The sequence below is a fragment of the Gorilla gorilla genome, chromosome 16, assembly GCF_029281585.2.
Source record: "Gorilla gorilla gorilla isolate KB3781 chromosome 16, NHGRI_mGorGor1-v2.1_pri, whole genome shotgun sequence".
Taxonomy (NCBI): Eukaryota; Metazoa; Chordata; class Mammalia; order Primates; family Hominidae; genus Gorilla; species Gorilla gorilla.
Genome location: NC_073240.2, coordinates 84,373,237 through 84,401,115, shown reverse-complemented (window position 1 = coordinate 84,401,115; position 27,879 = coordinate 84,373,237). Strand labels below are relative to the sequence as shown.

The following is a 27,879-nucleotide window of genomic DNA, read 5'->3' as shown; positions in this document are numbered from 1 at the left end:
AATCTCTGAGGACCTATGAAATTCAGCATCTGAAATTGTCCATGGTCTAGAAAGTTTCTAATATACTATCTTTTTCAGAATACCGCATAGTACAGTGATATATTTAAGTTTAATATCTGAATTTCTCCAGATAAGATTTTGTTTTAATATTTACCCCCTCTCAGAAGTTTATTTATTTGAGACGGGGTCTTGCTGTGCTGCCTCTGGGCTCGAGTAGTCCTCCTGCCTTGGCCTCCCAGGTAGCTGGGACTACAGGCATAAGCTAAGTATTTTAAACCTTAAAAATACATGTATACCTAATAAGATGTTATTTAACATATATGTATTATTTAGGAATGACTTTTTGTTTCTAATCTTTAGCAGTATTTATCCTTCCTGATAGTTCCCCAGGTATAGAGGTTATTGTATGTATTTTTTTAAGGCTGGGTACAGTGGCTCACACCTGTAATCTCAGCACTTTGGGAAGCCGAGGCCAGTGGATCACCTGAGCTCATGAGTTCGAGACCAGCCTGGGAATATGGCGAAACCCCATCTCTATTAAAAAAAAAGAGAGAGAAAGACTATTTTCATTTTTGTTTTTGTTTTTAAGGCAGACATTCAATCCGTTGCCCAGGCTGGAGTGCAGTGGCGTGATCTCAGCTTGCTGCAACCTCTACTCACTGCAACCTCTGCCTCCCAAGTTCAAGGGATTCTCCTGCCTCAGCCTCTCTAGCTGGGATTACAAGCATGCGCCACCACACCCGGCTAATTTTTTTGTATTTTTAGTAGAGATGGGGTTTCACCATGTTGGCTCAGGCTGATCTCAAACTTCTGATATCAGGCGATCTGCCTGCCTCGGCCTCCCATAGTGCTGGGATTACAGGTGTGAGCCACTGCACCCGGCCCTTGTATGTTTTTTAAAATTAGTAATCACACAGTTACTTGGTTTCCTGAATCTCTTAGAGTATGAACGCTTTGATTAAGTTTTCAAAATAGTTGGATTTTTAAGCAGCCTAATTACAAAAACACTTAATGTGGGGCTGTTTTGTGACTATAAATGCAATACATGTTTATTGTATAAAGGAAAAATATACCATACTATAAAGAAAGAAATAAAAATCATCTACCTTCTCACCACTTGAAGATATTTTATTAGTGTTTTGGTGTGTATCTTTCTAACATAGTTTTCCAGGATGTATTTTATATTATACCTTTTAACTTTACGTCATGATTATTCCTTTTCAAAACTGTTTTAATGACTGGACAGCATTCTAGTGTTGGTATCACAGCTTATTTGGTTAACCTATAATTTGGGACATCTGCATTTCTAAAATTTCACTAATATAAATAACACTGTGATGAGTGTTCTTGTATGTCTTTGTGCATTTGGTGGTTTCTGCATAACTTCTTGAAATGGAGATATTGGGTTAAAGGTATGGATGTTCTTAAAGCTTGTGATGCATACCACAAACTTAGCCTGCAGAAATATACCATTCTAACTCCCACCTGCAGTGAATAAGGCTTTCTCTTCCCACACCCTCATCAGCAAAGCTTTGTTAATTTGACAGATGAAAAGTCTTTTTCTTTTCTCTTCTCTTCTCTTTTTTTTCTTTTGTTTTCTTTTCTTTCTTTCCTTTCTCTTTCTCTTTCTTTCCCTCTCTCTCTCTCATCTTCTATCTTCTATCTTTGAGACAGAGTCTCGCTGTGTCATCTAGGCTGGAGTGCAGTGGCGTGATCTCGGCTCACTGCAACCTCTACCACCCAGGTTCAAGGGATCCTCTTACCTCAGCTTCCCCATTAGCTGGGATTACAGGCGCCTGCCACCACGTCTGGCTAATTTTTGTAATTTTAGTAGAGACAGGGTTTCACCATATTGGCCAGGCAGGTCTTGAACTCTTGACCTCAAGTGATCTGCCTACCTTGGCCTCCCAAAGTGCTGGGATTACAGGTGTGAGCCACCACACCTGGCCTTCATTTTGTACTTCTTTACTAGTGAGATTAAATATTTTTATGTTTATCGATTGTATGCTTTTCTTCTTTTGTGAATATCAATTACCTACCCCTTTTTAAGTTAAGGTGTTCATCTTTTGTGGTATTGATTTTCAAGAGCTTTATTTTTAAACACAAAAAAATGTGAACATATGCAAATCTAGGCATAATTGTATAATGGACCTTCCTGTACCCATAGGTCAGCTTTAACAGTTAGGAAATTATGACCAATTGTTTAATCTGTGCACCCTACTCATTTCCTCCCACCCACCCCCCAAATTTTAAAGCAACTGCCAGATGTTTCATTTCATCCGTAAATATTTCAGCATGTAGCTCTAAAAGATGAGGACTCTAAGAGCTTGTCAATATAGGAAAGATACTAATATTTTTTTCCTTTTTTTAAATTTTGAGATGGAGTTTCCCTCTTGTTGCCCAGGCTGGAGTACAGTGGCACGATCTCAGTTCACTGCAACCTCCGCCTCCCGGGTCCTGCCTCAGCCTCCCGAGCAGCTGTGATTACAGGTGCATGCCACCACGCCTGGCTAACGTTTGTATTTTTAGTAGAGACACGGTTTCACTATGTTGGCCAGGCTGGTGTCAAACTCCTGGCCTCAGGTGATCTGCCCGCCTCAGCCTCCCAAAGTGCTGGGATTACAGGTGTGAGCCACTGCACCCAGCCAACATTTTGTTTTTCATATGTACTACTGCATATATTCCCATCCCCTCCCCACCCCCCCGGGTTTTTGTCTCATTTTGTTTATGGCGTTTTTTTTGAAATTCAGAAATTGAAACTTGGATTTATACACCATTCTCTTCTAGTTTCTTCCTTTGCCCATGTACTTATTTGAGGCTAAATAAGATCTTTCTAAGGTCTTATCTAGCGCCAGATGAGATTTCACCTCTACGTGGTATGACTTACAGAAAACACTTGAACATATTCATAACGGCACTAAGTAGTAAGGGAGCCGGGAAACAACAGGACCTGGTTCTTGTCTCTTTAATGAAGGTGTTGATCTAACTCTCCATAGCCCCAAGATATTTAAGTTGTCTCCTTTTCTAATATGTGCTTTTTCATTCCTTGTTTCTAAGAGTCCCTCCTCCCTTGTGGCTTCTGCCCTGTGGTATTTCAGGAGACCAGGTCTCCCAAGTTTGGTGGGTTTCTCCATAAGGCGTAAGTAAAAAGGCTCTGAGCACTGGCCCAGGTGTTCCCTTGTCAGTAAAGCACACAGACTTTATGAACTCCACATGGTCTCTTCAGTGCCTTTTTCTTTGGTCATGATAGTCTTTGTTAGGTTTTGTTTTCTTTTTTGTTTGTTTGTTTAAAAAAAAAACAAAAACTTGTTAGTCTTTGCTGCATTCTGGTTGGATGAGTTGGTTCGTCCACACTCGTAAAGTTTCTTATTACGCCTAACTTGCTGCCGATGTGCAGATAAGCAATAACGTGTGAAGATAATTCACTTTGGCCAGGAATCTGGGCGTGAAACCCCGTCTTCTACTCAGGCATCCAGTGTCAATGGCACGGACGATGAAAAGGCCTCTCACGCCGGTCCAGCCAACACACACCTGAAGTCTGAGAATGACAAGCTGAAGATTGCCTTGACGCAGAGGTAAGGCTGTTTTAAAGTCCAGATCCTATTTTTCCACCTTCAGCACTTCCCTAGAAGCCTTTCTTGCTGGACAGGGTTTCAGGAAATTGGGAGAGAAAACTGGGACCTGCTTGGAGCATCCACTCTTGTCTCCTGGTGAAAGGAAGGCCAGCTGGCTTCATGGCCCTGGTCTGGCCAACCACATCAGCATCCATTTGTGTGTGTGTGTGGGAAATAGAGAGTGTGTGTGTGTGAGGGAGACTGTGAGTATGTAAATGTGTGGAGAGAGGGCAAATGTGCATGAGTGTGGTAGTGTCAGAGTGTGTGTGATTGTGTGAGTGTACATGTGTGGAGAGAGGGTAAGTGTGTGTGTGTGAATGCACCCCTGTGCTTGTGCTTTGTTTTGTTTTTGAGGAGGTAAATTTATCATTTATTTATCTATAACATTGACTCTTGGCCAGGCATGGTGGCTCCTGCCTGTAATCCCAACATTTTGGAAGCCCAAGGCAGGCGGATCACTTGAGCCTAGGAGTTCGAGACCAGCCTGGGTAACAAGATGAAATCCTGTCTCTAGAAAAAATATTTTAAAAACTAGCCAGCTATGGTGGTGTTTACCTGTAGTCCCAGCTACTCTGGTGGCTCAGTTGGGAGGATTGCTTGAGCCTGGGAGGTGGCAGAGGCTGCAGTGAGCTGAGATTGCACCACCACACTCCAGCTTGGATGACAGAGTGAGACTCTTGTCTCAAAAAAAAGAAAAAAGAAAAAAGAATTTTGAACATCTGAGAAACGCATGTGAAAACATAAACTATTAAAATATGAAATCACACGAAACTCAGTCACCTATATACAAAAAAGTCATATGGAATATATATTTGAAGAAGAGATCCTTTACAATATGAACTAGAACCATAAACTACATAGAAATAAACTTAAATATACAAGATCCATGTGAAGCAAACTTTAAAATGATTTCAAGGTTTATAAAATAATTGTTTAATAAATAGCCATTCCGTTGGGAAGTGGCAAAAAGCCTTGATATTTTAAAAGTATCAGTTTCTCCTAAATTGATCTATAAATGTAACACAATCCCCATAATGATATCAGTAAGATTTTAATTTACTGCATGAGCGGTGCTTATGATTTTGTATCTTGAGAATGTGGAGCATTCCCCACAGGCTGGGCTGAGCTTCGTGGTTTAGGGCGGTCCCATGAGCACACGCAGGGCTTTCTGCTGGCCAGGGGTAGGGGTTCAGCAGGCTTTCCCCAGTCTCCCTCAGACCGAGAAGCCCCCCTCCTCAGAGTTGCCCATTTAAGATCTGTATTGGCCGGGCGTGGTGGCACATGCCTGTAATCCCAATGCTTTGGGAGGCCGAGGTGGCTGGATCACTTGAGGTCAGGAGTTCGAGACCAGCCTGGGCAACACGGTGAAACCCCATCTCTACTAAAAATACAAAAATTGGCCAGGCACAGTGGTACATGCCTGTAATCCCAGCTACTCAGGAGGCTGAGGCAGGAGAATTACTTGAACCCGGGAGGCGGAGGTTGCAGTGAGCCAAGATCATGCCACTGCACTCTAGCCGGGTCGACAGAGCAAGACTCTGTCTCAAAAAAAAAAAAAAGCTGTATCATCTTAGAAGCTGTCTTAGCTCAGGCTGCTATAACAAAATACCACGAACTGGGTGGCTTAAACAACAAACCTTTACTTCTCACAGTTCTGGAGGCTAGAAAGTCCAAGATTAAGGCACTGGCAGATTTGGTGTCTGGTGAGGGCCTGCTTCCTGGTTCATAGACCACAGTCTTCTCCCTGTGTCTTCACAGGTGGGGAGAGGAGGTGAGCTCTCTGAGGACTCTTGTAAAGACCTGGATCCCATTCATAAGGATTCTATCCTCACGCCCTCACCTAATCCTAGTTACCTCTCAACACCCGCTCCTCCGCCTCCCCGCCTCCCCGCCTCCTAAGACCATCACATTAGGGGTAGGGTTTCAACATATGAATTTAGGGAGGTCTCAGGCATTGGGTCCATAAGAGAAGCTGTCATTTTGAACTTCCCCCCATTTTACAGATGAGGAAACTGAATTCCAAGTGACAAAGTGACTCCTTGCCCAAGGTCACATGGCTAGTAAACCTTCCATCACCTCACACGGCCCGCGTTCCACTCAAGGCTGCACTCACAGTCTCTTCAGGAGCCTACCAGAGGCAGCCTGTCCCCTTCCACAGCCAGAGCCGCCACAGAGTTGGCCCCCAGCTCTCCAACTCAGCTGGCCCGGCTGTGATCTGACCTAGGAATTCCAGAAAGCACATGTGACCCTTAGCCAACCCCCTGCCTTTGGACTGTGACTCTTTGTCAGGTACTTCAAAGGACAGAACTGTGACCAGTCTCTTTTCTTACTCATCAGACAATTGTGAGAGCTTTATTTATTTATTTATTTATTTATTGAGGCAGAGTCTCTATGACCCCAGCTGTAGTGCAGTGGGGTCATCATAGCTTACTACAGCCTTGAACTCCTGGGCTCGAGTGATCCCCCCGCCTCAGCCTCCCAAGTAGCTGGGACCACAGGTGCACGCTACCACACCTGGCTGATTTTTATTTTTATTTTTGTAGAGATGAGGTCTTGCTATGTTGCCCAGGCTGGTCTCAAACTCCTGGGCTTATCAAGTTATCCTCCCTTCTTGGCCTCCCAAAGTGCTGGGATTATAGGTGTGAGCCACCACACCCAACTGACAGCTGTTTTCGGTTGTTTAAGTCACAGTGGGCTGCCTGGGTGAAAATGTTTCGCCCCTAAAAATAAATGTTTTCAAATCTGAGTTTAATAAGCAAGTGAGGTACTACAAGAATGGGCAGGAAGCTATTTCCCTAAATTAGTTTAAATTGTCAGTCATCAACTCTAGAATTCATCAGATAATAACATTTTATTATTTCTTCAGTCAGTGGTGTTTGAAAGTGAAAGTACATATTTTCCAAGTCCTTGAGGTCCTTGAGGTTGTGGGATAAAAGATAACACAGATCTATTCAGACACACCATTGTATTTACTTAAAAAAATTAGGAAGAGCCTTTAGAAAGAGGACTTAGCCAGGCAGAAACCTCCCCATGGGCTTGTCACGTGCAGCTCTGCCCTGTCACCTCCAGTCACATTCAGCGCCACAGATGTGTGGGCTCCTAGCAAGGAAATTGAAGGAGGGTCAGAAGAGAACAATGAGGGGAACCTGATTCCAGTTTGGTTTTGTTTTAAACGTCCTCCTCACCAAGCATGTAGAATCAGATGAAACATGAGGCCTTTGTGGTGACAGCAGAGGTGTCCCTCAGATTCCTGGTCTCCTCACACCCCGGGGGGATATGGGCCAGCCAGAGCTCCCTCCAGAACCCCTGTTGTGTCCCCAGGGCACTGATTCCCGGTCACTCTCTCCTGTCTCCAAGCCCTAGGCCCTCAGATCTGGATTCCTTCAAAGGCTCTGAGGAGGCACAGGTTACAGTGGGACCATTATTGCCCGGAGCCAAGCTGTTGGCTTCTTGCTTGTTTAAACCCAGCATCCTGGAGGTCCATGGCTTTCATACGATTCTTGAAGGTCACGTGGTCCACCTATGAAACTCCTTTCAGGAGGAAGCAGGGCAGCCAGTAATGAGGAGGGGATGGGCCTTGCCTGCCCTGCAGCCCTCATGCCTAGCTTTGTCTCTTCATTTGTGAAGAATTGTGTTTTCTTTTTTTTTTTTTGGAGATGGAGTCTCGCTCCGTCGCCAGGCTGGAGTGCAGTGGCGTGATCTCGGCTCACTGCAAGCTCCGCCTCCTGGGTTCAAGCGATTCTTCTGCCTCAGCCTCCCGAGTAGCTGAGACTACAGGCGCCCGCCACCATTTTTTTGTATTTTTAGTAGAGACAGGTTTTCACCATGTTGGCCAGGATGGTCTCGATTTCTTGACCTAGTGATCAGCCCGCCTCGGCCTCCCAAAAGTGTTAGGATTACAGGCATGAGCCACTGCGTCCGGCCCAAGAATTGTGTTCTCTTCTAAGGTGATTCTTTAAGAAAATAGACCACAGGATGACATGTTCACACCAGAGAGAGGGGCCAGTCCCTCCTGGCCCTGGATCAGGGCAGCCAAACCCACCTGCCAGCTCACTGTGGGGAGAGGGCATGGGCCCCCCAGGGGTGTGCTGAGGGATGGCGGAGTCCCCTTCCCCACGCGGGCGGAGGCGCAGCCAGACGGGACAGCACCCACCCTGTCGTCACCGCCCGTCCCCGTCCTGCAGCGCAGCCAACGTGAAGAAGTGGGAGATCGAGCTGCAGACCCTTCGGGAGAGCAATGCCCGGCTGACCACAGCACTGCAGGAGTCGGCAGCCAGTGTGGAGCAGTGGAAGAGGCAGTTCTCCATCTGCCGTGATGAGAATGACCGGCTCCGCAACAAGGTGGGTACGGTGGATGCAGTGAGCCTCGAGGCCAGCTGATGTGGGCAGTGGGAGATGGGGGCACCCACAACCCTTTTTCTCCCTCCCCAACTTTGCCCTTATCCCCATGGCCAGAGGAAGACTTGCTGCCTCTCCCATGGGAACGTCCCTCCCCCTCCCTGCCTTTCTTAGTAGGAATTTAACCACGTACATAATTGACTCATTACCTTTTCTGGTTTTATTTTCTTTCTTTTTTTTTGAGATGGAGTCTCGCTCTGTCACCCAGGCTGGAGTGCAGTGGCACGATCTCAGCGCACTGCAGCCTCCTGTCTCCCAGGTTCAAGTGATTCTCTTGCCTCAACCTCTGAAGTAGCTGGGATTAGAGGCGCCTGCCACCATGCCTGGCTAATTTTTGTATTTTTAGTAGAGACAGGGTTTCACCAAGTTGGCCAGGCTGGTCTCAAACTCCTGGCCTCAGGTGATACACCCGCCTCAGCCTCCTGAAGTGCCAGGATTACAGGCGTGAACCACTGTGCCTGGCCAGACTCGTTACCTTTTCTGAACCAAGTTTTATAATTCCTCTTACTGAGGAGAAGATAAACTGGAGGTGTCAGCCCTGTCTCTCTCAGAGTGCCCTCCCTCAGCATTTCTGTGGTTCAGTGACCCTCCGTGGAGGAAGGGGACCCAGAGGGTAGGTGAGAAACAGACTTGGGAGATGGTGAGTTGTGCCTGCTTGGAAGTCCTGCTTCCATTCACATTATTGTTTCTAAACATGTAAATTTGGAGTTGAGAAAAGGATTATGGTGTTTGAGGTGTGAGGAGGGTAAACAGGTGCTGACCTGTTGTACGCCCTCTACTCTCCGACCTTGACATCCTGGCATTTTGATTTGTTTGAAAATGCACCTGTAACCTTCCCTGTCATTAGTCACACTCTAGTTCATAAGGTGCTTTTGGGGTGGCCAGAGACCCCCCCATTGAGGTCTTGAGGTTTCTCTGCTAACCTTGTTTTGATCGTGGTTAATCCTCCCACTAGAAACACATAGGCTTTGGAGTATGCTCCGTCAGTGCAGGGTTTTAGGGGGACAGGTCCCATTTAGATTGGTGTTCACTCCCCCTTGACCCCCTTTTCTGCCCTGCCCTGCCCAACCTGGAGGGCTGCTGCATCCCAGCCCTCTGTCACACTGTCTTACTTTCATGCTAATGCCACATAAAAGTGTCTCGTGTCATTTTTTCATCTTGGTGCTGACGGTTGGGCACCCGGCCAATTGCTGACTTTGCACGTTCCCACCCGAGGCCTGGCAGATCTGCCTGCCAGAGGGATCGATTGCCCTTTCTTGTGTTTTCAAGAAAAGAGCTGAGTTTCTCACTTTGGTCTCAGTCTGATAGCCAGCAGCAGTGCGGGGGGAGTGGAGGAAGAGCATCACGCACAACTCACTCCCTTGGAGGCATGTCGACCTCCCTGAGTCGACATCTCACAAGCTTGCCTCCCAGGGTTGGAGGCGGAAGTTGGTGTGGTTTCCAGCAGCAGCAGGGGCTGGGAGTTCGGACCCCAAGGCTTGGTGCAGGCTGCCTCTGGGAAGTGTCCTCGGTGCCCTTCATATCAAGGACTGCTGCTGCCTGTTCGGGGGGACTTCACTACAGTGCTTTTGTGTTGCATGTGGGGTCCATGCCTGCTGTCCACTCTGCACACACATTTTGGCCCCCAGCATTCAATGGCAGTGTGAGAGTGCCAGGCCCTTGCACCCCTGTTCCACACAGGTAACTGTTTTGAGGGGTCAGCCTTGGAAAGGGAAAGATGCGATGTAGGGATTTGCCATTCAGCCTTGGGGAAGAGGCCCACAGGCCAGGCCCCTTCCACGTGCATTCCCAGGGGAAGGTCACCTTGGTTTATAATGTTCGAAATGTCATTGCTTCCCTTTTCGGCAGCCACTGTACCATGAGGTTGCTTGACTTTCTACCCTGCTGGCTTAAACCCTTGAGATGAAACAGAATAATGCAGGACGTGATTACAGTGGTGTAACAATCATTCTGGAGAAAAGCAGATCAATTCAGGGGACACTTGGCCCTTGCTTGTGATGGATCCTTAAAGCAAATCTGAATCTACTTCTTCACCACCATGAGAGGAAACCAGAAGCCCAAAGCATCTTGAAGGCAGGCTTTATTACTTATTTGGCTCTGCTGGTAAGATGCCTCTGGTAAGGCATCATGTGCAAAGCACGTCCCATGCAAGCGGCGCAGGCAGCCCCATGATGGAGCTGCATGGGGTTTGTTCATAGCCACAAAGAAAATCTTATAAGTGGATTAGTTTAGGGTTTATTTTAAAAGAAAAGAGAAGCATAGCTGTGGTGATCTCTTGCTTAATGACTAACGTTAAGCTGGCATCCCTGCTTTCCTGTGTGGTGTGTATTGAAGATTGATGAGCTGGAAGAACAATGCAGTGAGATCAACAGAGAGAAGGAGAAGAACACGCAGCTGAAGAGGAGGATCGAGGAGCTGGAGGCAGAGCTCCGAGAAAAGGAGACAGTGAGTAATGGTGCTCCGAGCAGGGCCCCTTGGCGTCCTCTTGGCCTTGCGGGGTGGCACACAGCAGGCGTCTTGGGGCCTATGACTGGCCCTGGCAGCTGCCTGGATAGCAGCACGGAGAGAGAGCTGGGAGCCACAGCAAGGTGCAGACAGGCTGGAGCAAAGGCCTCCCCATGACCTCTGCCGCCTCCCTGTTACCCCTGTTCTATAGCTGGTTGTGCAGATCCACAAGGGAGTTGAACATTTCCCAAGACACTCAGATGCGTTTGTCATCTGTCCTCAGAAGTTGAGTTTTGCTGCCAAATTAATGCCGCTAGAGACCCATGATGTAACCACTTATTTTCTTTTTTAAAAAAATTTAAAATGTATTTATTTTATTTAAGATGGAGTCTCATTATGTTGCCCAGGCTGGTCTTGAACTGGGCTGAAGCATTCCGCCCACCTCAGCCTCCTGTGTAGCTGGGACTATAGACACACGCCATGAGAGCACCACACACACGTGCCCACCACACCGCAGCCCAGCTCCCGGCGCCAGCCACCTGCACTCACTGCCACCATGCCTGGCCTACAGTCATTTATTTTCTAGGGGGCAGACAGTTAAGTGCACACATGTTGGAGGCCGTGCTCATGTTACCAAACTCTCTAGGCCTCACTTTCTCCACTTATAAAACAGAAATCGGAAAAACATCTGCCTTGTTGTGGTGTGTACAGACTTCATGTGACAAGGCGTGTGACACACTTCGCCCTTGAAATTCCCTGAGATGAAGTATTCGCATGGTCACTATCACTGTCTATGCAAACAGGACAGGTTCCCAAAGCTGCTTCCACGAGCGTGCACACATTGGTGATTTTCAAGAATATATTTTATCTGACTCGCTTTCATGTTCTATCTCAAATTTTTTTCATGTAGGAGCTGAAAGATCTCCGAAAACAAAGTGAAATCATACCTCAGCTCATGTCAGAGTGCGAATATGTCTCTCAGAAGCTAGAGGTACGTGGGCTGGGGGCACGGCCATCCTGGCTCAGACGACAAGGCACAAATGTCATGGTACTCATTTTCCGGCTTCCTATCACTTTCACACTGAGAATGCTGAAGGAGAGATTTTCTATTCACAAAAAGCTGGCAGTAACTGCACGCCAGATGGCACCGCATCCACCCCTGCCCTCGGGGCAGACTCAGCAACGTTTGTCTTTTGGTTTTTCAAGTTCTATGAAGGCCCCTGTGCATCACCACAGTGTAGACGACTGTTTCCTTGCAGATCCCTGGTGGGGGTGAGGAGCTGGGGGGTGGCCTGAGAGCCCAGGGTCAGGGTGTGGGGCCACTTCAGCCACTCCCCTGCCAGTGGCCTTGGGCACTGGCCTTGGGCACTGACCTTGGGCAGGCCTTCCTCCCTATCCTCAGATTTCTGATCACTAAAATGAGGATTTTCAGGGCTTCCTCCACCTCAGGGCGCCTCTTCCCTGCAGGTCCTCTGACACGCACACGGCGCTTCATGTAGTTACATGACCCTGGAATTGGTAACTGCTTCCTGTGCACATGTTCAGAAAAATCTCTGTTTATTCCCTCAACATAAAGCTCTTATTTGATATGAAGAGTTAAAGGCTTATGGCTCATTTAAGGACTCACAGCTGTCCTGTCTTTGGGAACCTGCTTGTGATTTACCTAGATGTGCCTCTGTAGGCTTGTGGGGCCCAGCGCCACAGAACATCTCCATGGTAACAGCGTCAGAGGGTGCACAGACTGGCTGTCCCTGAGTCATTGGCATGGCCAGTCCTTCCTCTCTGAGGGCCAGAGGCTGGCCTGGGGCTGAGGAGGCCACGCCTCTCTGTGGGACCAGGGGAACGAGCCACTCTCCCATCTGTTCTGTCTCTCAGGATGGAACTGAAATGTGGTCTCTGCTAGCCACTCAGACGGGGATTTCAGACTTTCCCTGCTGGGCCCTGTGTGAGGTCTCCCTCAGGCAGGACTCTGCGTTCTGCCTGCTTTGTTGGGTCTTGGGTTTTCGGGCTGGGTGTTGGTCCCTCTGTGGGAGAGCAGGCAGAAAAGGAGGAGGTCACTGAAGTGCCTGCTGCTTCCCTTCTGATGTCTTGGTCACAGGCTTGTGTGCTGGGGTAGCATGTCTCCAGGCAGCTTAAGCCCTGGCCCAGGCCCTCAGATTGGATGGAGAATGGTTGGTTCAGCTGTAGCAGGTTCTGAAGGATGACTCTCGTCACTCAGTTTTCTAGACCCTTCTCCCTTTTGCTTGGCCAGGCGGCAGAGAGAGACAATCAAAACCTGGAAGACAAAGTGCGTTCCTTAAAGACAGACATTGAGGAGAGCAAATACCGACAGCGCCACCTGAAGGTGGAGTTGAAGAGCTTCCTGGAGGTGCTGGATGGGAAGATTGACGACCTGCATGACTTCCGCCGAGGGCTCTCCAAGCTGGGCACCGATAACTAGGGCTGGCCGAGGCCCAGGCCCCGCCCGTGAGTCCCAAGCGTGTGTGCGAGACCAGATAGCTCTAGGACGTTCTTCTGTGTGCATTGCTTCTGTAAATGCAGGCGCAGTTTGTCGTGTTTCCAAACCAGTTGTGCCGTCCACTCACTCCTTTTCAGAATAGAAATCTCCTCTCGCTTCTCTGGCCTTTTGTGAGGTTGTGGACAACTGGAAGATTCTGACTCAGGAATCCAGAACTAGGTCTACCTTCAACATTTATGCAGTCAGGGCAGGGATGTTTATATCTTTCATAAGGGCTGTTGCAACCACATGAACTGAAAAAAAACGCATTTTGTAATCCAAATATTGATATTCTTTACACCAAGCCATCAGGCTCCTTTTATCAAATAGCATTCAGAGTATTTGAATGTCCACCAGGCACCAGCCCCGGGGGGCACAGAGAGAACAACATTCCTCTCTGTCAACATCTAAAGGCTTTAAAACAACTGTTTAGTGGAAACTTTCTGAGAGATGGAAAACAAGCTTCTGGTGGGTGCATTTTCTGGCCCGGAGTTGCCTGCATCCACGCTACTGCCCCCCTGCCCCCCCCCCCCCCCCCCCCGTTTGTATGGTTGCAACAGTGTTCCTTTTCTTGGTTTTAATTTCTGAGCAGATGAGTGTGCTGTGGGAACAGCACACAGTGAGGGTGCCTAGCACAATGTCTGGCACAGAGTAGGTGCTTAATAAATACTTGTTCAATTAAATGTGTACACAGAATTTAGTGTTTTAATCAAACCCCACAGCAGAGCTGGGACCCTGTCGAATGATGCACCATCTTTGCTGTGCTGGGTAGTTATCAGACATGAATACCACTGTCTGGTCAAACCCAAGCTGGGGCTCGGGTGGCCCTGGGCAGGGAGGGAGAAGGGGTAGCAGCAGGAGCTGGTCTCAGGCCCCTGGAGCCCATCCGTGATGCTCTGCCCCTGGGGCTCTCCAGACCCTCGAATCACCTTCTCCCCTAGGAATGGTGACCCAGGGATTCCAGGTATAGGGGCTGCCCAGGGCTTGGTACCTAGGGTAGGATTGTCTTATGGGTCTGGACAGCTGGGAAGAAATCACAGGCATTTCGGCGGGGAGAGAGCAGCTCAGCCGACAAGCCTTGGCCCTCATGACAGAGGTGTTCCACCCAGCTCTGCCTCCTGCCTTTTTCAGTTTCTCCTAGGAAAGGGACTGCAGCCATAAACCTCTCCTCTCTCACAGAGCTGCTCAGTGGGGCCAGCGGGCCTGTGGGTGCTGTTGGCATCCTGCCCTGGGAGATTGCCCATGTGTGGCAATAATGTCTTGAATCCCTGGCCCCACACATCTCTAAATGCCTTGAGCAGGGGGGAGGCTTTGGTGCCCCCTTACCCCTTTGAGAACCACCTAAGAGGAGTACTCCTTCTAGAAACCTTCTCCCATGGACGCGGTTAGACTTTCTCCCTGCTGAATTTGGATTAATGAGCAAACAACCCGAGGAAGGAGGGAGATGGGGTCCGCACGCAGGTGCCCTGGGCCCCAAGGTGAACACATGAGTCCTCCTGCTCTCCTTCCCTTCCCCTCACAGAGACGCCTCTCTGAGCTGGGGAGTGTTGTTTGGGATGCGGATAGAAGGGAAGGCTGGGGATCTGGAGCACCAAGGCACTTTTAGAGGAGCTCCCGCAGGGTGAGTGGGGGCTTTGGTTGAGTACACAGGGCTTTTGGCAGACAGGAAGTGGAAAGCGTGGCCAGCCATCTTTGTGATTCGGGGTAGTCTGCTGCTGGCCCTTCCCTTTCCCCAGAGCTCCAGATGGCTCTCAGGACAGTTGGTAGCAGCTCCCTACTGGCTGCACCAGGAGACCAGAGAGCCGAGCTGGCTATGAGTCAGCCCCGTGGCCCAGCAGTGGGATAAGGGGATTCTCAAGCCAGCCTCGTCTGCCCAGCAGCAGGCTGGGTGTGTGGCTGCCTGGGAGCAGTGGACACTGGGTTCCAAACACCTTCCACTGGGGTCTTCAGATGACCTCTGCCTTTATAGGTGACTTATGAATCTAGAAAGAGCCCTCTTGACTGACAAGAGAATGCTCAGGTGACATGCATAGAATAGTTACTAAAGCCACTTGTACATTCTGATAGCAGTGACTTTAGAAAACTCCAGAAGTGGAGGTGTAGAAAATGTTGGAAGAGCCATTTCCACAGTGGGCTGCTGTGCAGTCGAGACCCATGGTCCCAGTTCACCAGCCACTGAAGAGTGTGGTGAGCATCCTGTGGGCAGCAGGCGAGGAACTTGGATTCCTCCTGCTGTGTGTCCAGCTCTACAGCTGCTGCAACCCTGGAGCTAAGAGTAGTAAGGACTCCCTTAAAGGGAAAGGTAAGTTGGGCTTGGCTGTGAAAGCACAACAGCTTTTACAAAAGCACTGAACTTTCCATTCCTTCTGCTTTTCTCTGAAGATCTTAGTGTCTTTTCATTTACTTTCTTTTAAAATAGTGGCCCTGGAGCAACCTGGACGGTGTTCCCTTGAGCTGGTGTGACGTGCCCTCGTTTATTCTGACATCCAGCCCAGTCTCAGTACTGTTGTCATAACCTTACGCCAGACTCAGGCAGAATGTAAGCCATTCACTTGTGAGCATCGCAGCCGCTTGTGCTGCCTGGAAGCTGCAGGGCCAGGACTGCATTTTCAGTTTGCAATTGAGGTCTCCTGATTTTGGTGTTTCCAAGACTGGCTGCTATACTTTGATAAGCTTTCCTTCTGCCTCCATGAAACCTGGTGTCTAAAAAAGATCAACTAAAACTTGGAACCCTTTAACCAAGAGGACCTTTAAAAATAACCTTTCATTCCAGTCAAGACCCAGCTGGATGCATTTTAAAGTTGGGAGTGGCGAGGAAGCCTTCCTAGTGCCGCCCGGGGAATGTAAAACCACCAGAGCAACAGGTTGGGACAGTATGGTCAGGCCTTGGAGGGAAAGAGAACCAGTATCCACACAAGACCTCGAACTTGTATGGCCCCTCAGTTTCATCTCTCCTGCCTGCCATCACATTAGACTTTAATTGAGTGAGAGAACAGGGCAGAGACTGTCACCTGCATTTTGCAGATGGGAAGTAGAGACAGAGAAAGTGACATGCCCAGGGTCACCCAGCGGTGACCAGCAGCGTGGACTCTGCATCCAGGTCTCCTGGACCTTGATGCAGTATCTTTTGAGACATGCCACTCTGGTCCCTTTGGTGACCCGTGGGTGCCAAGAGAAAATAATTCTCTTATATCCTGATAAGAGCATATTACAATTATATTATTTTAATATGTGTCCACAGCAAAGGACAGTTTACAAAAATGTGAATCCGAATGACATTTAGGAATGTTTGTTATAAATGATAAGTTCCACCTTGGAATGATTCTGGTTTTGCAGGAATCTTTCCAAGAAAGTTGGTTAAAATGATGTCTCTGCCTGTGAGGCCAGTTCTATGGAAAACAAACACACCCCGAGTTCTTTATTGATGGCTTTAGTGGAGGCAGAGCAGTATGTTCAAAACAAGTGGGAGGCCCTGAGATCGCAGGAATGGAAACAAGAGTTCTGGCTAGGGGTGGCCTGTGCACTGCCCGCCCCTTCCTGGAGATGCACTCCTTTCTGGCTTTCTGGGGAGGGAGCAGCCTTGCTCAGTGGTGGGAGCAGCTTGAACGGGACCTGATCAACACCCAGGAAGACTGTGCACAGAGGCAGTTGGTCTCCAGCCTGCAGGCTCCATGAGCACAGCCTTCATGGTGGTGGGCAGGCGCCTGCCTGCTGTGGACTACATTTGATGCAAAACATCAAGTAAAGGGTGGAGCGTAATACAGTGAATATGCCTCCCAGAAACATCATGCTCTGCCTATTTTAACAGGGCTCTTTTTCTTTAGAAAAGTCTCCTTCTCTATAGAAACCAGGGACAATTTTGGATGAGAGCCAACCACAGGACGCGCTGGGGACGTTATGGTGGGACCTCACGTGTGGCCAGGTGCACCTTTGGGAAGAAGGCAGACGTGATGTGACTTAGCACAGGCACTCAAAAGAGGTAGCCACTGGTCTTTGCTAATATCCAGAAGTGGATTGTTTGTTCCATTCATCCTTCTAGAAGCTAAATTCTTTCACTGCCTTGAGACATCACTAGATTTTGAAGCACTTGCAAACTAGAAGCTTGCAAGATCAATGTCCATGTATATTTTTAAATGATACGCATGCTTTAAAAGGACCCTAATTTCTGAGTACATGGCTTCCCCAAAGAAACCGTATATATTCTGGAGATGATGGGGGTTTCGGCATGGAGAGGGACTCCTGTCTAGTCTAGAAGTGTGTGTTACTTACATGCCTCTTCCATGTACAGATCTAGAGAATATGGGTTTTCTAGTTTGGCTTTAAACGCAGGAAGGTGGCTTTGGTAAGAATTTTGAGCTGGATGAAATGTTCTAGTGAACTTACGACTGTGTGTGTGCGCACGCATGTGTGTGTGTGTGTGTGTGTGTATGTGAAGAAACAGCAAAAGGGGAAGTGGGAGAAACAGTAAGGAAGAGTTTTTAATTAAAAATATGTATACCTAGGAGGAGACTTTATTTTCTATTTCTGGTGGTGATGTTCTATGTTCTGGAATCCATTTACCAGAAGTTTGTGGATCTTTTGTTTGAAGTGGAATTGTACAGTGCCCTACTCTCTTTGACGGTGCAGAGCCTTACGGCAAAGTGTTCTCCTGGGCCCTAGAGACCCCCAGGGCGCCTGGCAGGAGCCCACAAACCAAGGCAGAGTCCCAAGTGGTGCATGTTTTGGCGAGTGATGGGCAGGACTGATGATTCACAGCTCTGAGGCTGTGCTATTGTTTTTACCCTCTTGTACTGCTTTTAATAGGAAGTCCCGACTTTACGTCAGTTGTGAGAGCAGCGTCTTATGATGTGACAGGCAAGAAGACATTCCTTGCATCAAATATAAGAGTTTAATGAGAAGAGTGGAGTGGATAAGTGAACTCTCCCAAGAGTACTGTTTTTTGTTTCCCTTTTTAAATGCTTTCTTGGTACATAAATAATACTTTTTTTAAAGAAATTCCAGATGAGTGGGAAAAAAACCAATCACCTGTTATTATACTATCTGATTATAACCACTGTTAACATTTCGGTTTTTATCTTTTCAGACTTTTTTCTATGCATCTGTGTGTGTTTTATTACTTTTTCCATGAACTATATTATACATACTGTTTTATAACTTTTATCCCTTTTAACGCTATATTGTGAATAGATTTCTATATCAGTAAATATGTAATTACATTATTTTTAACCTCTATGTAGGTTGTACCTTGGATACTTAGGTTGTTTCCAATTTTTTTACTGTTGTAGTCAAGGACATAATGAAGTTCTTCTAACATCCTTGCGAACTTTTCAGAATATTGACTTAGGGTAATTTTCTGAAGTTATCACTGGCTCAAAAGTACACGCCTCCCTATCTGCGGCTCCTTTCCTTCTGAGGCATACAGGACTTCACCCTCCATCCCCCTTGTACTCATTCAGGGTCCTATGACTAATTCTGGCCAGTGAAATGTGAGCACAGGTGACACATGAAGCTCCAGACAGACACTGAAATGCCCATGAGCAGTTCCGCAGTGTCTGCCTTCCCTTCCCTCAGCAAATGCTGATGTCCCAGGGACAGAGCCTCTGTCAAGCCTGGATCCCTGAGTGACTACGTGGAGCAGCCCCCTTCTCCCTTCATGTTACCCTCACCTGCCACCCTGCATGGACGGGTAGCATGAATAAAAAAAATAAACCTTAGGTGTTAAACACTGGGGTTTCAGGGTTAATTGGTTAACTGCAGCATAACATATCCTGTTGCAACAATAAAAAAGTATGCACATTTTTAGGACTTGTAATATGTATTGCCTCAAATTGCCTTCCAGAAAGACAGCCCCAATTATACTCCCACCCACAGTGTGTGAGTGTGTACTGCTTCCTCTTTAACACTGGAGTTACCCTGGGGACAGAGAGCTAAAAAAAATATTTTTTTGGTTAAAATGTAACCCTTTAAGGTGTTCAGCAGTATCATTGATTTCTAAGAGGTTCATTTCATAAACATTGTAAAACAAAATTTTAAGTTGCATGTATGGCTTTTTAAAAACGTTTAGACATTTAAAAAAACACCTTTTAGTCAAGTTTATCTGTTACTTTTTTTTTTTTTTTTTTTTTTTTTTTTAATGGTTGCTACCTATGCTGTCATGCTTATGCAGGTCTTTCCAATTCTTTTTTTTTTTTTTTTTTTTTTTGAGACGGGGTCCACCCTGGCCCCCAGGCTGGAGTGCAGTGGCGTGATCTCAGCTCACTGCAACCTGCGCCTCCCGGGTTCAAGCGATTCTCGTGTCTCAACCTCCCTCCCGAGTAGCTGGGACTACAAGTGCATGCCACCACGCCCAGGTAACTTTTTGTTTTTAGTAGAGATGGGTTTCGCCGTGTTGCCTAGGCTGGTCTCGAACTCCTGAACTCAGGCAATCCACATGCCTTGGCCTCCCAAAGTGCTGGAATTACAGGTGTGAGCCACCAAGCCCGGCGAGGTCTTCCCAATTCTGATGGCAAGGTTGTATAAATATTCACCACTATCTTATTCTTGTACTTTTATTATTTCTTTCTAAACAGTTAAATCTGTGATCTGGCTGAGCATGTTGGCTCTTGCCTGTAATCCCAACACTTTGGGTTGCCAAGGTGGGAGGATCACTTGAGTCCAGGCATTTCAGGTTACAGTGAGCTTTGATGGCACCGGTGCACTCCAGCCTGGGGAACAGAGCAAGACCCTGTCTCTAAAAAAAATTTTAAAAACCTCTGATCTATCTGGAATGTATTTTCTAAATTACCCCAACACTGTTTATTGGGAAGTCTATCCTTTATTCTATATGAAATCCCATTTTTGCCATACACCTAGCCCTTCTGTTGGGTGCCAGGATAAGCACCCTGGCCTTGAGTGTGCTGTGAACTCTTTATTATGGGTTGTGATCTTCCTGCACATTCTAGCACTGGTACCACATTGTTTGGATCGCCGTAGCTTTGGACTAAACTTCCCCATTAAACTTTTTCAAAACTTGCCTAGTATATTGTGCAGGCCGGGCACGGTGGCTCACGCCTGTAATCCCAGCACTTTGGGAGGCCAAGGTGGATGGATCACCTGAGGTCAGGAGTTCGAGACTAGCCTGGACAACATGGCGAAACCCCGTCTCTACTAAAGATACAAAAAAAAAAAAAAAAAAAAATCAGCTGGCTGTGGTGATAGGAACCTGTAATCTCAGCTACTTGGGAGGCTGAGGCAGTGAACCCAGGAGGCAGTGAACCCAGGAGGCGGAGGTTGCAGTGAGCTGAGATAGCACCAGCCTGGGCAACGGAGCGAGACTCTGTCTTAAAAAAAAACAAAAACCTTCCAAAAGAAATTTGAGATAATTTTATGTTTAGAAAAATTAGAAATTGGATTGAGTAAAATTTACATATTTTACACAAGAGGACTAACATCTTTATAATATTTAACCTTTCAGTAAATTTATGTTTTATGTTTCTCAGCCTATCTTTTCTAGTATAGGTGATTTTTTTAGTGTGGTTACTATTGTAAATGAGATCTTTTCCTACTACTTTAAAAAATGAAAATTAAATCTATCGCTTTTATGACTTTAAAACATTAAATAAGACTTATGTAAGTGTAAACATTATTTAAAAACATAATGTAGAAAATTAAAGTCCCCCATAATTAAAATCCCTTTCCCCCAGAAAAACAGTCAACAGCATATTCATCAGTTTTTTCCTAAAGTATGTTTTAGCACTTTGACCATATGAGACAACCCTTCTGCTGTTAGCATTTTTCTCTTTGCAATAGATCTTCCTATGTCAGTACACATCAATCTACCTCATTCTTACCTCTGCATAAGAGAGTAGTGTGTAGTTGTATAATAGTTTAACTTGGCGATTGGTTATTGATTTTGTAACTAGCCAGTTACTGAATTATTCTAAAGGTTTTGCTGTTGTTAATTTCTTTCGCCTTTCTCAGTTGGGTAATAGTTCTGGGTAGGTTGATAATTTTATTCCCATATTTGTAATCTTATTTCACTTTCTCAACTCATCACATTGACTGGTACTTTTAGAACAATGTTAAAAAACACTTACATTAATTGTGCTGATATTGTACGTTATTTGATATATATATATATATATTTTTTACTTAGAAGAGTGTTTCTCCAAAACTATAAATTTGACTCTTAGTGTAAAATAATCTTAATATTTGAATTATACATTAAGGTTATGCCCTCTATTTCTAGTTTGATGAAAATATTATTAGTAATGGATGTTGGGGTTTTATTAAATGGCTTTTTTCCACATCTTGTCAAGATGATCAACTGGCTTTTCTCTATTATGACTTTAGATGAATCGTTTTAATAGATTTGCTAATGTTAAGACATCTCTGCATTTCTACAAAAATCTGATGTAGTCATAGTATACTATTCTTTTAATATACATCTCCTTTCAATGTTAACAGTGGTTATTTATGATTGGTTGGTCCATAGTAGATTTTTATTTTGTGTTTCTTATCTGTACTTTCTGATTTTTCTACCAAGATTGTGTATTACTTGTATAATAAAAATAAGAGCTTTAAATTGTGAAATTCTTCTGGATTTGGTTTTCTCATTTTATTATGGAATTTTTCATACCTAAACAAGATGAATAGTTGGGTAATTTTTTTTCTGCTTTGTCAGTTATTGGTGTTTGTTAACTTCTTAAAAAAATTAAAAAGAACTTGGGAAGCTCTGTTTTTCTATGCCCTGGAAACATTTAAATATTTAGAATTTTTTGCTCTTTGAAGTTTTTATAATATGTATGAAACTGTCCAAATGTAGTAGTGCCTTTTTAGGAAATATGGGGTTGTTTTTTTTAAATTTTTTTTCATGCTCATTATTTTCTTCAAACTTTATTTCTATTCTGTAAGTTTTTGGCAATTGAAATTTTCCCGGCTAAGCACAGTGGCTCATGCTTGTAATCCCAGCACTTCTGGAGGCGGAGGCAGGAAGATTGCTTGAGCCCAGGAGTTCACAATCAGCCTGGGCAACATAGTCGCTACTAAAAATTAGCTAGGCATGGTGGTGTGTGCCTGTAGTCCCAGCTACTCAGGAGGCTGAAGCAGTAGGATCACTTGAGCCCTGGAGGCCGAAGCTGCAGTGAGCCGTGAGCATGCCTGGGACACAGAGCAAGACCCTTTCTCAAAAAAAAATTTTTTTTAATTAAGTGAATTTTCCTAAATAGTGATTCTGTTCTGATTTTCAGATTTGTTGGCCTGGAGTTGTAGTATTCTGCTTCCTCATTCCCATGTTGCGTGTGCTTTCCCTTTTTGTTCTCATTAGTTTTTCCAGAATTACTCTGTTTCATTGATCTTTTCAAATAACCAACTCTGAGATTTATATCTTAATTCACTGTTTTACTATTTCATGATTCTTTTGGTTTTGTTCTTAATTTCTTCCTTTATTATTTTCCCACCTTCTTAAGTTACATGCCATTTTAACTTTTTCTTCCTTAATAAAAGACAGTTACTAACATTGTAAGGTACAACTTTTCCTCTGAATACATCTTTATCCATATCTCTTAAACTTATATTTAGTGTTCTAAGTTATAAATAATTTATAATTTCAGATTTGACTTTATTTTTTACTGGAGTTTTTTGAAATTATACTTTTAAATTTCCAGGTAGTTTATTTTGTTGTTGTTTTTTAGCATTTCTTACAAACTTCTAGTTTTATTGCCTTGTCAAAGAGAGTATGGCCTGTACAATTTGTGTGCATTTTGGAGATCATGGATGTTTTCTTGAGACCTAATTTTTAGTTTTAATACACATCCCCAGGAAACTGAAGAAGAAAGCATATTCTCTGAAGGGAACAAAATTCAATCAGATGTATTCATTTGACCTTACAAAGTATAATATTATGGACCTTTAATTTTAATTTACTTGATTCATTAAGGCTAAGAAAGGTATGTTCGTCTTCTATTATTGTATTTGTCTGTTTCTTTTGTTTCTAACAGTTTTTGCTTTGTTTCTTTTTGATGTTATTTGGCAAATGATCTTTTTATATTTAAGGGAAAAAATATTTTCCTTTAAAGACTTGTATACCTTTGTGAATTTTACCTGATTTTGTTGTAATAGTTTCTGTAGAAATACATAGTTCAGTAAAATATTTGTGTCTGTTTTTAAGTCAAGAGAAATCTTTCAGAAATCCTTTGTATCTTGACAAGATACTTTGGAAGTTCTTGATCTCCCTAAGTAGGCTAATGTCCTTGCAGGCTACTCCTGAACCAAAGCATAAGTGGAAGTGGAGGCTGGGGCATATTAGGCTTGGGATTTTTTGAGTGTGCCAATGTTTCTGGTTCTTGCTTTGGGGCAACCCCATGCTTAGGGATGTTTAGGGGATGCCTGCCCTTCATCTGGTCATATTCTGCCTCAGTAGGGCCCACACAAAGGCAACCTACGAGGCACTTTTCTTCTGTGGGGACTAGCCTTCTGAGAAGGCAGCAGAATGTAGCTTTATATGCCTGGCTATTGGGGTAAAAGCTAATCTCAGAGACTCATTCCACCAGATAAGATTTTGGTTTTTTTTTTTTCTGTAGAGTCAGAGTCCCGCCATGTTTTCCAGGCTGGTCCTGACTCCTGGGCTCAAATGATCCTCCTGCCTTGGCCTTCCACAATGCCAGAATCGCAGGTGCAAGCCACCACACACAGCCCCCACCAGAAAAGGTTTTTCCAGAGCTGTTGGAACAGGCTATTCACATGGCAAAGTCTGTATCGAACACAGAACCGGCTTTTCCCAAATGTGTAGGAGTGGTGAATCCCAGCCCTCAGCTCAAGAGTAAAAGAAATAGAACCTTCTCTATGTTTCCTTCATTCGAGTGTTGATTTTTGAGCCCCTGTTCCACCAGGCTCATGCAATTTGACTCAGTCAGCTTCAGCACTCCCCTTTCTCCAGAGGAGAGTCCTTTACAGTTCTGGGGAGCTTACATATTCCAACATGTTAAGGGGAGGGGATCCACGTCTGCTGAGATATCCCCGTTTCCTACCCCGCTGGATACCTCATGCCTCCATCCCATGCTTGGGACATAGGAATTAGCTGTTCTGTGCGGTAGGAATCTCCATGAAGCTGTACTTGGCTCTGCCTCCCTGGGCCCTCCCTGTAGCCATGCCCTGTCTGGCGCCACAAAGACTTCATTTAACTTGAAGGGACTGCTAGATAAGCCCGATGTGTGTTTGCACGGGAGTCAAGACACACTGAGTGGAAATAATTCTGTGGCTGCCACCAATGCTGTTTGCATTGCCGAGAGCCACAGTTCTTCTACCCCCTACTTCCCAGCAGTGGCCCCGCTGCGCCTGCCAGAGTTGTTACCATCTCTGTGCCCTTTCTTTTGCTTATTGCACAGTAGGTTACACAGTCTTGTGCTTCTCCATCTTGCCATGTCATCTCTTCACTCTACCGCTGCTCTGACCGGCCCATGCCTACCCTGTTCCCGTACACTCCAGGATCTCCTCCGTTTTCGTATTCCTCTAATGCAGAGCTGCCAGAGGCTTCTTCCTAAAGCATGGACAGATCAGGTCCTAGGACCCTGCAGGCTCTTCCCCTGCCTGCCCAGGCCTTGCTGTGCACTCTCCCTGTGTTCTTCTTGCTTATGCTGTTCCACTCCCTGGAATCCTTTCCTGCTCCAACCCCATTCCTCTTTTAGGCCCCAAAGGCCCCAGCCCTCCGGATGAAACTAAACCACTACCAGGGAGGGGGACTTGTGCCTCTTCCATCGTCCTTTTCATACTTACAGCTGTTAAATCATTCATTCATGTTTTCATTTAGCAAATATTTATTGTGCACCCTTATGCCCAGGCCCTGGGAACACCACGGTAAGAAGACTATTACTTTCCCCAGATCTGCTCTGTTCCAGTGGAGGGGTGAGCTGCTCCATTGCAGGCGTTCATGGAACTCAGCTGATGGGGGATTTTGGAAGCTCCCCCACAAGGCAGAGCTCTCATAGGCAGCCGACGACAGGGGCCAGTGTGCACCTCACTTCTCCAGACCTGGGACGACCTGGGACATTCTGAAGACCTCATGAATACCAGGCTTCAGGATCGCTGACCCCAGGAGGAGCCCACAGTGGCTCTAAGTGTACCTGCTTCGCTGTTCCTGCGTCACCAGCCCACTAAGGTCCTCTGACTTTTGTGTAGTAGCATTTTTCTAAGGACAATCTGCAGAGCAGCTGCTTCAGAGCTATTTGTGTTGCCGGCCCATCCCAAAAAAACCTAGATGAGGACCCTTGCATTCTGGGCCTGGAAACCTTCATTCTAGAAAGCTCCTTTTACCAGACAGAGTAATGGTCCCCAAAGATGTCCACATCCTAATCCCTGGAACCTGTGGCTATGTTACCATAGTTTGCAAAAGGGCCCTTCAGATGGAGAGATGATCCTGGATTATCCGGGTGGGCCCAGACTAATCACACAAGTTCTCAGCAGCAGAGAACCTTTCCTTGGGTCAGAAAGAGATGAGATGATGGAAGAAGGGTCAGATACAATGCTGCTGGCACTGAAGGTGGAGGAAGGGGCCACAAGCCAAGGAACAGGGGCAACCTCTAGAAACCAGAAAGGGCAAAGAAACGGCTTCTCCCCGGAGCCTTTAGAAGAGAACACAGCCCTGTCAACACCTTGATTTTAGCCCAGTGAGACCCATGTCAGACTTCTGACTACAAAACTGTAAGGTAAGAAATTTGTCTTTTAAGCAGCTACTTTTGTGGTGATTTGTTATGGCAGCAATAGAAAACCAATGCACTCTCATGTGCTTTTACACACCCTATGGTCTGAGAGCCTCTGCCCCATAAATCCACTCAACTTTGTGGGTTTCACATGCCATGTGGCCTTTAACCAATAACCTCCTCATTCTGGCTGCCGTTACCACCTGCCTGATTCCCTAGTTCAAATTCTGAAGAGAGAGAATGGACGAACAGATGAATACACAAGTCTGACTGGCCTAGCTCACTGCTTTTCACTCCAGGACAATCCATAGGATTGGCTGTACTAGGAGCAGTTGCCAGTCCTCCTTTGTACCAGACTCCCAAGACAAGGTACATGGCTGTATAGGAGAGAGAGGTCAGAGAAGACCTGGCGGAAAAGGCTGTGGGGTTGAGACCTAAGGATGGGCATGGGTTTGCCAGGACATGAAGGGTGCAGGGAGAATTCCAGGCACTTAAGAGAGCAGGCCCTTTGGGGCAGGCAGGAAGCAGCATGGTATTGCTGGACTAAAACCTGTGGCAGGGGCAGGGGCTGCCCAGGGGAGGCAACCAAGTCTCTGAGGGTTTTGTCTGCCAGGCTGAGGGGCTGCTCTTCCTGTGTGGGCTGGAAAGCCAGGGGGAGGTGAAGACTGGCAGTGCTTTGGAGGCTGACTGGAGAGCTCTGAAGCTGGGCAATAGGAGACACTTGTCCCCACTTCCTTGGCTCTGAATTCCCTGAAGCCAAAGTCTGGACTGACTTCAAGGCTTGGCTGGAAAAAGCAGGAAAAGGGAGAAAGGAAGGAGAGAAGGTTCCAGAGGAGGAAGGGAAGTGTTGATGCACAGAAGACACAATTGGGCCAGGAACTTTTATTGTGAGAACGTTCTTTTGAAAAAGGATCCTTTTTTCAAAGGCCTCTTGTGTTTGGCAGCCCTTAGAAAGCAAATTCTGAGAATTATTTTAGCCTGATTAAGCTCGCTGGTATCTCAAAATACTGAAATTATAAATACGTAATTACAAACAATGCCAAACTGCAAAATATGCATAAGAAAAGTCCCACAAAGTTCTGATTTTGCTACTTTTTTCAATTCCAAATTCTTTCCCTAGGAAGTTTGATGCTGAGCCTGGCCTGTCTGTGGTGGGGAAGGAGGCCTGGGCCACAGCCACTGGACCTGTCTCTGGGATCTGGACCTGATGCCCAGCGAGTAGCCCGCAGGTTGCGTCCCCCAGTGGAACACCCCTGGGAACCTGGGTGGGAGCGGCGGGTACAGGGGCCAGTGCAGAGTCAGGGCTTGGCCCATCAGGCCTAGGCCAGCACAGTGAGGCACATTCATTCATACACAGGAGTTGGATTTGCATTGTGAAAAGGTAGCACACATGACAGACCCGTGGGCAACCTGGCAGTGGCCATGCCACAGAGGGAGGCCCAGGCTGCAGCTGCTGAAAGGGACTCACGCCCCTCCCAGCTGTGCCAACTGAGGCCCCTCAAGCTGCTGTGTGCCAGAGTTAGTTAAGACACTGGAAGGCCAGGTGTGGTGGCTCACGCCTGTAACCCCAGCATTTGGGAGGCCAAGGTGGGCGGATCACGAGGTCAAGAGATTGAGACCATCCTGCCAACATGGTGAAACCCCATCTCTACTAAAAATAAATATAAAAATTAGCTGGGTGTGGTGGCACACGCCTGTAGTCCCAGCTACTCGAGAAGCTGAGGCAGGAGAATCACTTGAACCCAGGAGGCAGAGGTTGCAGTGAGCTGAGATCATGCCACCGCACTCCAGCCTGGTTGACAGAGCAAGACTCTGTCTCAAAAAAAAAAAAAAAAAAAAACTGAAGTAGGAAGATTTCTGTTCTATATCAGGACTTTCTTTGGAAACGAGGTGCATTCCTTTTGTTCTGTGGAAACCCAGGAGTAACATCACCAGAGTGAAGGCGATGAGGTTAGTAGGGATGCTTGCAGTCTGAGAAATGAATGGACTGCTTTGCATCAGTCCCTTCCCCTTTCCTGATTTTAAAAATTTAATTTTAAGGAGAAAATACTTCAGCATAAGACTTGAGGAAAATAACACTATTCCTCCATCCTTAGTATTCACTTAAACAAATGTTTAGCTAAAATCTTATTAAAAACTTTAAGCCCACCCAGACACGGAAGGCTTTGCTTTTACAGCAGCTAAGGTATGTTGTCATTACCCCATGAGTGATGCTAATGCATTGTAAATAGTTATTATGAGTTTATGTAGT

General features: G+C 46.1%; 1 protein-coding gene across 8 annotated transcripts in view; it reads left to right on the top strand.

The window, feature by feature from the left end:
- Window positions 1-27,827, top strand: part of HOMER2 (homer scaffold protein 2) — a 147,541-nt gene extending 119,714 nt beyond the window's left edge. For 3 of the 8 annotated variants that reach the window (XM_055362839.2, XM_055362837.2, XM_055362836.2), the window contains exons 5-9: window positions 3,436-3,575; window positions 7,799-7,955; window positions 10,347-10,457; window positions 11,368-11,448; window positions 12,709-15,367. In XM_055362839.2, the coding sequence (XP_055218814.1) occupies window positions 3,436-3,575; window positions 7,799-7,955; window positions 10,347-10,457; window positions 11,368-11,448; window positions 12,709-12,897 (678 nt within the window). In that variant the 3' untranslated portion in view covers window positions 12,898-15,367. The other 5 variants (XM_004056676.5, XM_055362835.2, XR_008671716.2 and 2 more) reach the window with 4 other exon arrangements.
- Window positions 27,828-27,879: the final 52 nt, after the last annotated feature.